At 42.2% G+C, this 16,414-nt stretch overlaps 1 protein-coding gene across 3 annotated transcripts in view; it reads right to left on the bottom strand.

Moving 5' to 3' along the window:
• Window positions 1-16,414, bottom strand: part of KLHL29 (kelch like family member 29) — a 387,747-nt gene that overhangs the window by 40,906 nt on the left and 330,427 nt on the right. For all 3 annotated transcript variants that reach the window (XM_014872970.2, XM_014872968.2, XM_088162465.1), the window contains 2 exons: window positions 15,070-15,269; window positions 8,212-8,471 (listed from right to left, as the gene is read on the bottom strand). In XM_014872970.2, the coding sequence (XP_014728456.2) occupies window positions 8,212-8,471; window positions 15,070-15,269 (460 nt within the window). The remainder of the gene's footprint in view (window positions 1-8,211; window positions 8,472-15,069; window positions 15,270-16,414) is intronic.

Here is a 16,414-nt window from a genome sequence, read left to right as displayed (position 1 = left end):
GTGTGCTCAGAAAGTTCTGATCATGCTATGAGGAAGCCTAAGTGTTACCACTGGGCCAGTGTTGACTCCAAGGACTATGTGGTCAACATGACCAGCTGTACCTTGATGCTGACCTATTCAAGCCTTTCCTCAATAATCTGTTCACACACAAGTTACTCCCATCTCATTAGGCAGGCCAGTGCTTGAGCAAATTAGACTACAAAAGCCTCTAATTTTTTTTTATTTTATTCCTGACTGGTAGTTTGAGTGAGAACATTTACTTTGCTACACTTTTTATGACATTTTTTCTCCTACTGATTACATCAGTATTATGAATGCTTGCTTGCAAGTGGGCTTTGTTCTGGCATCTTCACAGTCTCAGTTACAAAACCCACTTCAATATCACATTTAAAATAATCTTCTAATTCTCAAATCTCTAATCCAGTAAAATCCTCACAAGTATTCTCCAAAAGGACTCTCACTGCACTCCTGCACAGACTTGGGCCACAACACTATACAGTTAGGTTTTAAAGGAAGTATGTCTACTGCTACAGAGTCATATTTCCTGCTCCTTAAATGCTCTACTGGAAAGTTCTCAAGATTTTTAACATTTTTGAAGTAATGCCCAAAGAGGTCAAAATAATATTTCCCCTATGCCTTATAATTCATCTGCCTCTCTAGTTTACTGTTCACCCTACAAAGGCCCCTTTGTGCTTTCTGCCTAAAGAAAGAGGCTTCAGCTAGAAATACAAATATAGAAGGTAGATTACCCACATTACAGTAGGTTTTTGCTCCAATAAACTGCTGTTTCAGCCCTTTATGCATAATTGCAATAGTTTCAAGACATTATGAAGTAGGAATATATTTGATTTGCATTGAAGGAGATTTATGTTGTCTCACAGGAGCCCCGGGTTCAGTCTCGCCTCATGTTGTGCACTGTCCCAGTGTGAGAGCAAGAACTTCCTTGGATGGAGGAAGCCACTGGGGGCAGATCTGAAGTAGAACCAAGTCCCCACTGCATTAGACTCCTTCAGAGGAGAATAGGACATGCTAATTAAAAAACACCTGGCTGTGGCCAGGTAACACACTGCCCAGTGACTTGTGCCGATGATGACAGCTGGGGATGTGGCATAGTGGCCTTTCAAGCTGGCATGCTGGAAAAGTGACATGAGTGGTCCCTCCCCACCACCATCTCCAGCCCAAACCAGGCTTAGCCCACAGCTTACCCAACCTGATATTCAAAATATTGCCATCTCTGATTTTCCAAATGCAAGCCCAACAGGGAACTAGCTGGTTTGGGGAAGCCAAAGTTGTTGGTGCACTGCTTTGCCATTCTCAGAAATAAGCCCTTTTTTGGCTAGATTTTCCCAATGCTGCCCTGCCACTTGGTAATGAGGGGACTTGTGCAATGAGGGACTAACCCCTGGGTATTACAAAGACACACTGAGTTTCCAGTAAACTCCTACACATTCCTACACCCAAGGTCATATCCAAGCCCAACTAAGCTTTCTGCTGCACTTGGAGTACTTACTAATCACCCACATTGACTTCTTGGAATTGCAATCCTGCCTTCAGATTAAACCCAAAGGCTTGGTAGCATGTCAGCCAACAGCCTCCTAATATCATGAGATAAACCTGCGGCAGAAAATCTGGTTTGCAGGCACTGGGTTCAGCTGGTGGCTCGGTGGCAGGATGCCATGTGCATAAATCTCATGCCCAGCAAGAAGGAAAGAGCAGCCCCTCTGTCTTCCTGCAATCAGGTTTCAACGTGACATCTTTATGGCAGCACAGCTGACTAAACACTGTAATGTCACCAGCGAGCGGCTGTCCTGCTCTCCGAGCTGTTTGCAAAGCAGCTCTTGGGTTGGTATTTCCAGCAGTAATATGATGAGAGGCTTTTAAATGCACAGGAAGATAAATCATTCATCCATCACACTTGGAATCTGCCTGATACTAAGGACTAAAAAAAGCCTCGCTCTTACCATGCATTCTCTTGCTTGCTAAACTCTATGAAATAACCCCTCGAAGTTCCCCCAAAGGGTACCAGGGCTAAGTGGTGTTTCTTTTGCTTATGGGAAGTCACCTATTCAAACACAGCAAGCAATGCACCTCAAAAGCACACTGCCAACAACAAGACAGCTGCAGCTTCTCAGGTGCTTCATAGAACCAAGTAAACTCCTGATGCCACCATCCCTACAACACAGTGGCATGTGAATCTATGTGCCATAACTCTCTAAAATCCTTCTTGACTATAATATAAAACAATTTTGTTTCTGGAGGTTGGTCCTGAATGCTGGGGCCACACGCAGCACAAGGCAAGGGAGCACTTGTGAGGAGCTGCTTGTGGATGTAGGTCTTTTTAAGGCCGTTGCTTCAGCAACAGCAAAGATAGATTTTGTAAAAAACAGGATAATGTGTTGGAAAAGCCACAAATGAAGAGACTGATCAGACTGAGAGACAAGGGAGTTCCTCAAACCAATTAAAACTTTAGAGAAATAATTCCTGTAGATTTTCTGTCAAGGGTATCCCTTTAAAAAAACTTAAAAGTTTAGTAGAGAGGGAATTTCAGGAGCTGCTAATGTCACCTGCATCCTCTTTTTTATTAAATGCAGTTTCTTCCTCCAATATATAGCTAAGGGCATGTTCCTGCACTGATTCTATTTGTGCTGCTGCCTTTTCTTCTCCCTCTGTAAGCCCGTATAGGAGCTGAGTGTCTGCAAAAGCTTCATTCAAATTGGAGCTCTTTGAGCAGCCCATCCCCGGGAAATCACAGGGGTTACTGCTCATCCCTTGCGTTCTTCACTTTCAGAGAAATTGAAGCTTCTTGTACTTTCATTATGGCATCTTTCTGCATTTGTCTGCTCTTCCCACAAATGGATTTCAAAGCACTAGGGTAGTGTGGGCTTTTCAAAGAAGTCTAATTGAAGTGTTATAGAGTGTTAGTGCCTAATTCACTTAGGCTCCCTTGGAAGCATCCTTTTTCACATTTATTCCAACACTCTTTGCTGCAACTTTATACCTTTGAGTACATTGATTGATAAATTAATTTCTTATTATGGTGAATTAAGTAATTTGTACATGCTGGTATTTGGTATCAGCTTCTATCATTACCTCCTTGCCATCACAGAGAAGAGTTGGAATTGTCATTATTACCTGTCAGATTCTCCATTTTCCTGAAGCAAACTGCTCTTCTGCATGGAGGTTCTTTAAAATGTGCCTGATCTTCCTTGTGCTCTCTCTCACAGTCACCAACCCTTTTTCCTATGTAGCGTCTTGCCTTCAAACTGCCACTCTCTGTCACTGCCAAAATAACTCCTGGGCATTTGTAGCTTTTTTGACATAAATCCTCTTCTCCTTCTCTCCATCACTTTTTCTTGCCCTCACTGACAGATACAGGGCTTAGAGGTGGGCTTTGTGTTTTCTTAGTGTTAGAGTAATTTGCTTAGTGTTAGACTAATTTGCCGAGGCTCAAATTCAACCCAGTGGTCCTTACTGTTGTTATTCCCATGCATCCTTCCAGGCAACACCCCTCCTTGGGGCTTCAAACACTTGCAGACATTTATCCCTCTTTAGCTGTCATTAGGCCAAGTCATGCATATTCACATCTTTTAATCTTTTTTTTTTCTCACATCAGTTCCTTCAGTCTTTTAATCATTTGTGTTGCTCTTCTCTAAATTACCTCAAATTTGTCTACGCATCTCTGGTTCTCAGACACCATGAAGATGCTGTTTAGATAAATCTGCCTCTGAGGACTCAAGTTCATAAAAAGCTTGTTAATGGTGGAGACATTTTGTATGGCTGCTGGACACCGTGATTTTAAAGGTTTGGAAAAAGGGCACATGATTATATCCTTGCAGAGTGCAGTGAAAGGTGGCTGTCATTCATCTGAGCCTCTTCTCCTTTGTTCATCACTGCAGTATCTGCCTCTCTTCTAGCACTTCTCTGGGCAGCTTGTTGAAATGTTTTCCCTCTCCTCATGTTTTGTCCCTCAGGGTGAAGGGGAAGCTTCATGTAATGAGGATTTGTTTTCCCAGGCTTTCTGTAATTAATAAACATAGTAGTGTGTTTTTTATTTCAGTGAAAACATACAACTTTGGACTTGGAAGAGAAAGTGGGAATATTTCCAGTGAGCTTTGGTATGTCTATGGTTTGGACAGGCAGCAAACTGCTACACATCCAGCCACTTCCCATCTTTCCCATCTCATGTGGACACTGGGCATGACTGCAGCTCTGAGCAGCTTTGGCAGTCATCAGTACCCGTGGACAGTGTGGCTCATTATCCACGGAGTCCTCCCAACAGCCCTCATGGGAAGCATCACTTCCCTCCAGCTTATAGGGTAAGAAATGGGGGCAAAAAGGTGAAACAGCTTGCCCAAGGCCATGCAGGCCTTGAGCTGGGGGATGTGCTCAAGTGAAGACTGTGTGGGGCCTGGCAGAAATCTTTCCTCGTTCAGGCAGCTCAGACCGTGCTGATTTCAGACAGCAAAGCCTCCATTATGCAATATATTTTTTGCATGAGTTCGCTGGAGTTGTAATAAGCTTATCAAGGGGATAACTGTTAAGATAAACCCTACAATCTCGTCCATCAGTCAGGAAGAGAAATAAATAGGAAAAAAAGAGTAGATTCAGCTTCCCCAGATGTATCAGTCAGATGCAGGCTCTGCACTCAGTGACAGCAATCAGGACTCCTGCAACCAGTGCTCTGTGTCCACTGGCACAGGAAATTACCTACTAGTCCTGACCTCACCTCACAGGCTGCTTTTTCTGGCCAGACAAGTTTTAAAGTGCAGCACTAAACCAGCTTCATAAACGTTACCATATGAGCTGGGGCACTGCTTCAACACACTAGGGGGATACAATTATTTACCAAATCTTGGTTTAACATGAACTGCCTCTTTGTCTTATGCAGATGATCAGCAACCCTTAAAGCACTGCTGTTCTCTCTTTGTAACAAGGCTCAGATGCTGTCTTTTGTAATGTCACAGAGCACTTTTATGAGCACTGTTCATATGAGCACAATGTGCACAATTAAACATCAGCCAGAGCACAGCTTTTCAACTTGCCTTCCAAGAAAATCCTGCTTCCTTCCCTGTCACTGCCCTCCAGCCTGGTGGGAAAGAATTAACAAAAGCAGAAACAGTCAGACATCTGAAGAAAAGCTTTTAGAATGGCAGAGAAGAGCAGGTAGACAGCAAACAACGCCCTTCCAGGAGAACAGGAGGCTCCGTTGAAAATCTCCTTCCCAGAGGCTTTCAGCAGGGGATTTGGCAGGAGGGGAGGCAGTGATGGATAAGTTGTTGTAAGAGCACGGCATGAGGCTGCGGTGGGGGAACACAAGTGGTGAGATTTACTGTCCCCAGGCACTGCAGAGTGACACAAAGCCATTACAGCACAAGGAGTTCTGGAGGGCTGCAGCTGCCCCGGGGGCAGAGGGTGCAGATTCAGAGTGAAGCTCCTCTGCGGGGTTGTCTCTGCTGAGAGAGCCCCTGCCAGGCTTGCCAGGGAAGATGGACATGCAGGTGAGATGAAGAGCACAGCCCTTTCCCTGTTTGTGCCAGACCTCCACCTTTGGGAGAATCACCAATGCAGGACTTGGAAAAAGCTGCCAAAGAGGCATTTTAGTTACCTGCCATTGGAGCTATTGAAAATAAAAATGTGACAATAGAGCCTGAACTGTCAAGGTAAAGAGAGATGGGGGGACTATAAAGAAAGAGGCTCTGGAAATCCATGCCCTGAATGATTTAACCGCCAGCACTACTTCTGGGACAGAGAAATAAAACCAGACCGGGTCACCTGAGGAGTGCAGTAGAGCTGGAGTCACGTCTTGGGACTGCTGCAATTCATGGCATCCATCAACCCTCCCAAGACACCCCAACAATCCTGGTGTCCTCCACCCCAAAGTGTCCAAAGGCAGCTCATAGAATCTATCTCCAAACTGTGAATAAAATAAAAATATCCATGCACAACTCCTGCAGGAAGGCTCAACATTGCCATGGTTGCCCAGTTCTCCAAAGCTCTGAGCAGCCTGTGCATCTTGGGCAGCTCTTGGCACGGTGGGCCGTGCTGCACACCATGCACAAATTTTTATTCATCATCATCTTCATTAGAAATAAGATTATTCAGGTCTATCTTCCCTCCTATTCACCATGGAAGCTATTTGTTCCCAGGCTCTAAAAATGCAGAAGTCATTATTGCAAAGATGGTACTTTTCATGGTAAGCGTGAACTCCTGCTTTTAAAAAATAAGTACCTATTTAACTAAGAGCTTTATAATAGATCAAGCAGTGCACAGAGTACTAAGAAAAGTGAGAGCTACTATTTAAATAAACTAGCTTAGTGGTAGGATTGAGCAGGAAAATAGTTTCTTCTTGGTATCTTTAACAGAAATTTATTCAAAACTCTTATCTCTGGATAAATACAAATTAAAAATTAAAAGCTCCTGTAAAGTAATGCATGAAACCAAAGCACCACAGAGAAATTTGGAGAAGCAAATAAAACTGCCATCATAAACTACAAAAGCACTGCAGAACCAGTACAGAGTGGAAGGAAACTTGGGAATAAAAAAAGCCTAGAAAAGCAACTGCAACACGAAAGGAAGAGAGGAGGGGATGGCGGTGGTGGCAGCAAGAAAAACCTCCACTTAAAAAAACAAATTCCCAATATTGCCTCAGCAGGATGCAGAAGGAAATATTTAAAACCACAGTTTTGAGAACATAGCCCAGACTGTCTGCTGAGTGACACCTTCTGTTGGCACCAGGCAAACAGGCTCCTGCTGCCGGGTTCCTGAACTCCAGCCCCTGGGAATAGTCCCTGAGGCCGTGTTCAGTTCAGAGTGGCACAGAGCCATCAAACTTCAAGCACTCAGGGAAACACTCTGTAAAACTCTGTTTTTCAAGGCCATCGAGAGACAAAAAGGTGTGCATTTCAGTAAATCCATGATACTGTGTAAATGTTTTAGGCAATAACAAAATAGGCAATGCTAAATGGCATTGCTGGCACACGGAGGAGGTGGTCAGAATGTGGGAGGGGTCCCCAGCACAGAAATGTCCTGCTGAGCCACAGCTCCTGGGCACACAGGGCAGGAGCAAAGCCCTGGGGGCTGCAGGCTCTGGCAGGGACCAGGAGATCAGCTGGTGAAGCAGCACAGGCAGCAAGGCTTGGCCTGGCATGCAAGACCCCACTGTCCTTAATGCCCTTATCCAGCAGCTTGGGGAGAGCAAGAATTCTTATTTCTCCCCCTTTAGAGATGAGGTGTGGATGTGCAGCTGCTCTGGATCACATTCAATGACACATTTAACATCCAACTGCATGTTTAGGTGCTTGAATACACATTTCAGTCAAGAAGGCACAGGCTGTCATGATGTGGGAGAGCATCAGCAACATGGCCAAGCACCTCCCTGAGATACAGTGTGGTCCATGAGCAACTGTCCACCTTGAAACAGCCAAAACTGAGACTGGAGGTCAACAGAAACAACTGTGGCCTCCAAAGAAGGGGAAAACAATCTTTCTCTTATAGTGTCTGTGCAGAGAACTGGCCTCCAAATGGAGAGGTGTGGGGTTCAGACCACAGAATTGACTCAAGGAAAGCAGGTTTTTAGGAATCACCAGGGATGACTTCTGGTCCCAAGGACAATCACCAGCCTCCAGTCACTGCTTCTAGCATTATCTGCAGACAGCACCAGGCAAAGTTACAGATTCAGTTTCTTTAGACAAGAGCAGACTGCATACTCATATGCTTGAGGAAAGGCTAACTATAAATATATAAACCCCAAGGAATTATCTAAGCAGCTAATAAAGATACAGAATCTTTATTTTATGAACTGCAGTTATACTCATTCAGTATGTGGCATCAAAAGAAATACAGATTTTCTGACAGATTTTTTATTTCCTGCTGTTACTAAAATGCATCCCCTTAAAGCAGCATCTCACAAAACTATAATTCTTCTCAATTTATCTCTGACTGAGCCTACAGTCAGCAACTGGAAGCCCCATCTTTGTACCATGCATGTCACAAATGAGATTTTCATTCTAAATGATCAGGTGTAGGGATCAGATTTTGAAATTACATACATTTTGTGTATAGCCTGCATTCCCTTTGCCTTTTTTTTTATCTGAACTTCCCATCCCATCTCCCACACACCCATATGCTTAAACTTGCATGGAGATGGTTTCTATTCTAAAAGAGGCATTCAGGGGAACAGAGCAGAGTGAGGCTGCTGAGATTATTTTTTACCTGAGCTCTGATTGCAGCGTCCTTCTTAATCCACTTTATCACTGTTTCATACACCAGCTCCTCTGCTTTGGTGTTCAGGCTGTCATTGGACATGTAAGAAATGAAGTCGTCTTTTGAGATATTAAGGATCTCTTCTTGGTTTGCCACCTCTGGGAAAATTTGCAGGGCATAAGCTTTGGCCATGTTGTATAGTTCAGTGCACTGCATGGCTTCAGCCATGGCTAATATTCCTAAGCAGTTGCTAGCAGTCAGCTGTTTCTCTAAAAAGGGCAAAAAAACAAACAAAAAAGGCAATTGAGAATTATTAAAAGCAAGATTCACGTTTGTTCCAAGATCATGAGAAAAATAAGTGCCATAGACAAACCTCAAACCCTAATTAATTTCAGGGAGTTAACTAGAAGCAGCACCCTGGGTTAATTTGGAATTGGGGTTTAAAGTACAAAAATCAAAGTCTGCCTAAAAAGTGAGCTGGAGATGGGGAGAGAAATGCACTTTCTGAGTTTGCTTTTTGTGTAAGCCTCCACAAAGCACTGGGGAAACCTACTGACATAACAGTATCTGGGGCTTCCCAAGGGATGGGAAGCCAGCCAAGAGACTGCTGCTGTTCCTACCGCCTACAATGTTGCTTTAAGGAACAGCAAAGATGTAAACGCCAGTGCAGACACTTAAGAATAAATGCAAACAGCACTAAGGACATTTCTGAGAATGCTGCAGTCATTTTATGATAATTTTTGCCCTGTTCAGCTACTAAGCTACTTCAAATAAAAAAAAAAAAATCCTCCCCCCTCTTTTTTTTTTTTTTTCAAAGGAACTTTGTTGCTGCTGAATGTGATGACATCCCTTATGCAAAACACAGATTATACTAACGCCTTCTGTTAAACGTTGTGTAGTGGGTTTCAAAGAAAATCATGCACAGAGGAGACAGCATTATCTCCTTCCCAGCAAACAGAAGCAGCAGCACAGTGTGTAGCTTTGCGTTAGAAGTGTGCTACACCATACATTTGACTGTACTTTTTTTCCTTTCCAGCTATTTTGAAGAAAAAACTACCAATTTTAGACATTTATAAGAGGAACTCTCAGATTCTTCACAGCTTTTGTTAACCAAGCCACTACTAATAAGAAGGATATATTCTTTTAAGATACAGGACTAAAAATGAAAAAAGTAATAAGAGGAAGACTGCAGCAGATCACAAAGGCATCGGTACCAGTGGCAGGCTCCTGTGCTGTCAGAGAAGCCTATCACGTTTGGCAGTGTCATATCCTAGTGCACTATGACAGAGCACTGGACAGGAATGTGCAATAGCCCCGTATCTCTTCAAACAAAGCTCTCATCAGATTGCTTCTGCTGGAAATGCTCAGGGATTCTTCCCTACACCCAGCTTCTCCCTTCATCAGATTGAAAACCTGCACGCTATCTATATGTGGCTTTTAATAAAATGGGATTATGAACCTCCTTTTTCTATTTTTTTTTTTAACCTGACATGAGATTAGGAGTTTTCTGGGTTTGTTTTGCTTTCTTCCCCTCCTAACTCTTCTTATTTTCTTTTACAGATCCAGCAGTCTCAAAAGTAGGTTATCTCATTTTGCATCAGTTGATTGTACTGACTCCAAGGAGCCCATTTCCTCAAGCTGACTGCACTAGCGGCACTGTTTGCTGTCAGTAGATTTTGTCACTCAAAGACTGCCCAGAGACGGGTTGTAAACTGATAGCTATGAAGCCCAAAGCTACCATTTTTTTTTCTTTTAAAAAAAAGAGAAAAAATAATAAGAAACAACAAAAAACCCCAAAACGAAAACCAAACCAAACCAAAATCCCAAACAACAACAACAACAACAACAAACCCACAAAAAAACCCCAGAAGACCAAAAACCTCTTCCAGGTTTCTTGCTTCTGTCTGCTGGCACAGTTTCATGGTGTACATATGGCTTGGGGTAAAGTAATCATCTAATGGAGCCCAAAACTCATAATTTCTTGGCAAATTCTCAAGTCAAAGGCCAATATGCCACTGTTCCACTTTATCTTCACAGGGTTAATAATGAAGGGAATAATCAATTTTGACTCATTAAGCAGCACATGATAGTAAAGACTTTCAAGAGTCTTTCTCTTCAGAGGACTGGGTTTGTCTCTATCGGGAGAGATCCCCATATTGTTTCCAGCTGAGCCTGTGGTGTGGGACAGAAAAAAACACTGTTCACAACTGATTTATTCTGATCTGTACAGGTTTCTCCAGCTCTAACAACACTGGGTGACTGATGCAACCTGGTACACTGATCCAAGCAGGTCCATGCTGGCCCTTGGAGCTTTACTCTCTCCTCTTCCCTGAGAAACCCTCAGTGGCAGATTCCAATGATGTCCCTGTCTGATTCAGGAACTATTGTGGAGAGGGGTCCCAGGGAGCTGTGGAATTAGGGGATGTGCTGGAGGCTGGTGACAACACTTCTCTGCACTTCACTTCTATGTGATGTGCACCACAGCAAGGTGAGCACAGCAACATCTGTTTAAGATAGGCACTGGCACGTGAACTAGAGAGATTCACTGCCGGAGAGCAGGACAGACCTTGGGACAGCAGCTGTAGGAGATATGGAAAATCTCTATCCTATGAACATGAAGACATCACCTCATCCCCCCATTTTTCAGCTCTGACTCAAAATTTGGCAGCAAGACTGGTTGTCTCTCGAATTCAGCTGTCTGTGGTGCAACTCTGCATTCACATTAATATCCTTGCACACCCATAAACAAGCAATTCCAAGTAGAAATCTGGTAATATTCTGGATCACCCTGGTATTATTTTGGATGACAACTCCAGAATAAGCAGAACTCTGCCTTATCAATGCCTGTTACTCTTCAATGACTATAACAGGAGCCTACATGACCACTTAGACATAGACTTCAGCTATATAATATAGCTCATCCCAAATGACTACAATCCAGGGGTACTTGTCAATGCTGGAATGACAAGGACAGCTAAGGACCAGTTCTGCTCTGTCTGCTCCTGAGTTGTGTTCCTTTGGACACTGGCATGTTTACAATAATTGTTTTGCCACAGTGACACTGGGCTTGTAACAACCCATTTTTGTGAAGTTTCACCTTGTCTCTGTTCAGAACACAAGGCTGGCTGCTAAATTATTCCCAGTCCTCAAGGACAGTTTATAACAGACTCGTGAGTGGACTTTAGGAATATCAAATGTAATCTTGTAGGTTCTCACTGGTTTGAGACAGTGCTGGACAGCATATTTGTTGCTATGCGTGTCACAATAATGCAGATCAGCAGCTGGTATTTTCCACCGTGTAAGATGTGACTTTGGAGTGGGATCCTGTGCAGCATCATCAGGAGACAATCAGCCAGGCAGACTGCTCCAACTGCACTTCTGAGAGTGGGGACACTTGAGATAACACCAGAGAGAAATGGTATGCAGGAAGGATTACTCAGTGAGATTGTGGTAACAGCACGATGGAAGCTCACTTGTAAATCCTCTCTTACGTGCATTAAGCACCGTATTTTCAGAGATGCTTTCTAAACTATGGTTTGGATATCACCAAAAACACCACAAAATACATATTCCTTGTGATACTCTGTGTACATTCCGATGGGAAACTTACTCCTCGGGTATTGCTACTAGTGTCAAAAAGCATGTGAAGATGGGAGATAGGTGGAAGACTTTCAGATGCATTCATTGTCTAATGAATTGTCCAAAAGATTTCCCTTCCCCATGAGAGTCTTACTCCTTTCTCCTGTCTCCAGATATAGTTGAAGTTTTATACATAGTTTATATGAAATGTATATATTATAGTTTCTCCAGGGCTAGGCAATGAAGTTCTCCAGCTGGATCAAAATTCTCCACCTTGAATGAACAAATAAATTGACCATAATATTTCCTCTTAAATTCCTAAGGATGATAAAGGCCTCTTCTTTCCTCAGGTGCCTGAGGAATGCAGGTCTCATCACTGGTCCATCATTCAGCTTTTCTCATTGCTCCCTCTAATACTCTTTCCAAACATTGATTTTGTGCTCTTTGCACAGGAGACTAAGAAAATTCAGAGCTCCTGCTATTTCCTGTTCTGGTCCATGCAACTACCAGGTTCCACCAACTTCTTTAGGCTTAAGGATGAGTACTTTTAATTTATCAGAAGCAGACTGAAGTACAAGCTCAGAACGTGTTCCCTCCTGTGATGGGTGTCCATGCATCATGGACTGAAACTGTGATACTGGTGAATACCTGAAACCAACTTAAGCCATGACTGTGATGACAGTGTAAAACAAATACCAAAAAAGAAAAACAAAAACCCCAAAAGGCTGAAGTCTTCAGCCAAATGGGTGCAGGAAATACCTATAATATCCTAACCAGTTTGCAAACATTTGCCCAGTTATCATATGGTGCCTGCATGAACTTGTCACTATTATTGCATCAGCACAAAACTGTTCTCATTTCTCCCGGTCTAGACAAAAGCTGAGGAGACAGCGTGTGGGGAAGAGAGAGAACATGGCTATAATTATCCCAGAGAAGCTGGTTAAGAAATCTCCCATTGAAATGAAACTACTTTCCTGACACATTTTGCCAGATCTTTTCACCAAAAAGTGCAAGAAAATCTGCGGTGCCTCTGCCCAAGGCTGCTGAGAGGTCCAGGATAGAGACACAAAAGCTGCTTGGGCATCACCAAGCCAGGATCCTCCTGGATCGTCATGGATGAAATAGGATGAGCTGAACTTCCTCTGTTTTGCTTCCTTCTGATTGTGCTGTGCTATGCTGAACAGACTTAATAATTTGGGGCTTTTACATCTTTGAACTTCCCTTTTCTCCCTATTTAGACATGGCCACTGATGGGAAAGATTCAGTGTTTATACTGGTCAATCCTCCAGAAACCCTGCAGCGAAAAAAAACCCTGATTTTTACCACACTTTTACTTTGAATAGAGCAGAGGTGGCTGAGGTGAAAAATAAAAACACAGCCACAGAGAAGACAAAATGCTTTTCCCTAAACTTTTCAGATGGCAAATGCTCTGCTGTCTCTGTAGTGCAATCGAGTCACAGCTATAAATAAAAATAAGCAATTACACTCAGTGAATTCTCCAAATGAGAATACAAAGTTCCAGTGACTCTCCATATATCACTGAACTTATAACCAACTCTACTATTTCACACCATAACATGGTTCACTGAATTAAAATATTAACTATCAGAAAAGAGAACTCTCACAGTGATTCAGTGAAATAAATGTATTTTGGTTTTGTGGCTGAAAATCTTCAGTGATATCACGACTCTAACATATCCTGTGTTTCTGGAAAGACTGTAAAATCTAATCACTATAAAAAGCTGGTGAAGAGAAGCTGGGAGCAAGCAATGCCAGAACCAGAGCCTCATTCAAATTGCACAGTTTACATGGTGGGATTTCAAAGCATAAATTTAATATCAACAGCACCCCCCATTTGAGAACAGACTTTGAAATAAGGGGCATATAAAAAGTTGGAAAGGGGAATACAATGCCAGAGATTCTTTACGGATGCCTGCATTGTACCAGCCCAGTCACACCACTCATCTGGCCAGCAGGCTGGCTTAGCAGTGAAAATTAACACAGCAGTAAACTGGACTCATTAGAGGGTTTTTTTGTTGTTCTTGTTTTTTGAGTGCAACATTTTCTAAACTCTCATCTGCCAGTAGTAGATGTAAATTTTAAATGAGAACTGCCCAGGGAAAACCTACAATTTATTTGGGCTTCACAGAGAACGATTCCTCCCACACCAAGATGGGAGTTGAGGAAGCTCAAGCAGAAATCAGATGCCAAAAAAAAAAAAAGGTTATCTGGTACTTATACCTGGGAAGCACATCATATAACATGAAGATCAATTTTTTGGTATTAATAAATTTCTGTTAATTTTTAAATTATTACTGTCTTATAAACTGATATTACAGCTATGACAGTGAAGGAGTGGCTTGTGCAATTCGAACCACTGTGTTTCAGTTGAGCTGCAGTTGTGGCTTCTCTTCTGCCATGCCAGACAGGTCTGCCTGGCTCTTGTTCAGGCCAGTAAAGCTTAGTTGAGCTGGAAATCTTGGACTGCTTTGAAATACTTTCTGCTGGAAAGCAGAGGGAAAGTGAAAGGAGCAGGATGACATGGTGCTCCTGGCAAGAAGAAGGGGTTTCTCGTGGTTATGAGGATGGACTGAGGCACTGGCAAAGATGTTGCTCTGTAGATCCTCACTGAGACAAATGCTCCCTGTGCACACAGGGCACACCAGTTACCAGGCGTGGGCACAGCAACCTTCCCTTCTACCCACCTTTGTGCTGATATCAGGCCACAGCTCTGCATGCAGCAACAAACCCCAGGAACATTAAATCTAGAACACTGGACATGTAAAGAAGGACTTTCTCACAAACGCAAGAAAATTGCAGATATTGCAATGCAGCCTTTAATTTTTTGCAGATTTGCAGGACTTCTTCCTCCCCTGGAGCCCTCTTCCACACTCTTTTGGTATTTGACCAAGCTGGCCTGGTGTAGAACCCAAAATATGCTGTCAGTTATAAACAACCTGTGTGCTACACCCTGGTATCTATGCAGAGATCATCCTCTGGGAAACAAAATGTCATCAAGATTCCAAGTATGGAACAAGATTCAACAAAATAGGTTATACAAGATGTGAAAGCTGCTGCCACTCAAGCAACAAGCTTCACTTTTTGAGACCATTTTCCACTTGCCATCGTGCCAGCATTGGGAATTCAAATCACAAACCAAATTAATGATGCTTTATTTTACTCTATTTCATCATGAGTTTCTTCACTATCTTTTAAGAGTTGTTCAAAGACAGATTTATAAACCTTAACACAAGATCTTAAAACCTCACAAGATGCAATGATACTTACCTAGAAACGAAACGCAGACTTTACAGAAAGTATGAAACTGGAACTTGCTGGCAGCTTCCAGTAGTGTTTTTGCATTGGCTGAATCTATGATTAAAGAACCTGTATAAACAAACTCCAGGAGTAACTCCAGGACATCCGCAGTGAGGTTGGACATGGCCAGTTCCAGCTTCTCCCCGCTTCTGCTGCTGTCTCGTGGTGACCTGGTAACAGCAGACAATTAAATTATGGACCTTACACCATCCCCATTTTATTGGCATTTATTGATTAGTGAGGGCTAGAAAATCGCTTTGCACCTCATTATATTTCTCCATTATTTTTGTTTACGGAACTGAAGAATATGGATTTTAAAATAACTGAACTTATAAACTTTAACTGGATCTGAAAGAGAAGAGTCTTAAAGCAAGTCTTACGAAAAATCTGTTTATTGCTACTTTGCATTTTCATGCAAAAACAGTTGCAAAAGAAAAGGAAAGGAAAATAAAGGAAAAAAAAGAAAAAGGAAAATGAATGATCCAACATTAATGAAAATGAGGAACAGGATTAGCTTTCAAAGGGAAACAATACATTTTAACATCTTGGTTAACATCTCATCTTCTGTGTATAATATAACTGTTAAGGAAAAAACACTCTCCAATTTCAAGAGAAAAGGTCATCTACTTTTTCAAGAATCCAGCACTAGAATAATTTTAGATGTTATGTGCACTTAAGGATACATTTAAAGACCTTTTCATAAAAAATAGTAACAAAAATTAATAATTTCTATTTAGCTTGAACTTCTCAGTATGTTATATTAAATGATAGATATGATCAATATGATATCTATGGTATACAGATGGCTATATAAAATACAATTTATGCTTATTCTAAAAAAATCTATTGTTCCCTTTTAGGCACTAAAAAAAGGAAGCCCCTCATGGCAATTGCTTTGAAAACTGAATACAAGACAAGCTAGACAGACAAAATGGTTAGAGCAAAGAAGGGAGAGGGGGGGGAAAACAACAACCAGCTCTGCCACAGGAAGCCAGCAGCCATCCTCTAGGAGTTTCATGACTGTGGCCTATGGTTTTTCCTGCATGAAGTGCTGAACAATTTGGGGATCAAAGTATCTCCTGCATTTGAAGTGTGCATTAGTGCTTGTGAAATTATTGGACAAAAAGAAAGTCATACTGAATTAAAGTAAGGGCCCAGTTCTTAATGCATGGCTGATGTGTCTGCAACACTAAAGACAGGTTACACCTGAAAGACAAAAGTGATGATAAATTTGATAACATCAAGGAGGGGAGGGGAAATCTGTTGGAGTAAGAAAATAAACTCTTTTAATGGTTAGGACCATCCAGCACGTTCT

Source organism: Sturnus vulgaris, chromosome 3, assembly GCF_052056855.1.
Source record: "Sturnus vulgaris isolate bStuVul1 chromosome 3, bStuVul1.hap1, whole genome shotgun sequence".
NCBI lineage: Eukaryota > Metazoa > Chordata > Aves > Passeriformes > Sturnidae > Sturnus > Sturnus vulgaris.
This window is presented reverse-complemented; position numbering and strand designations above follow the sequence as displayed.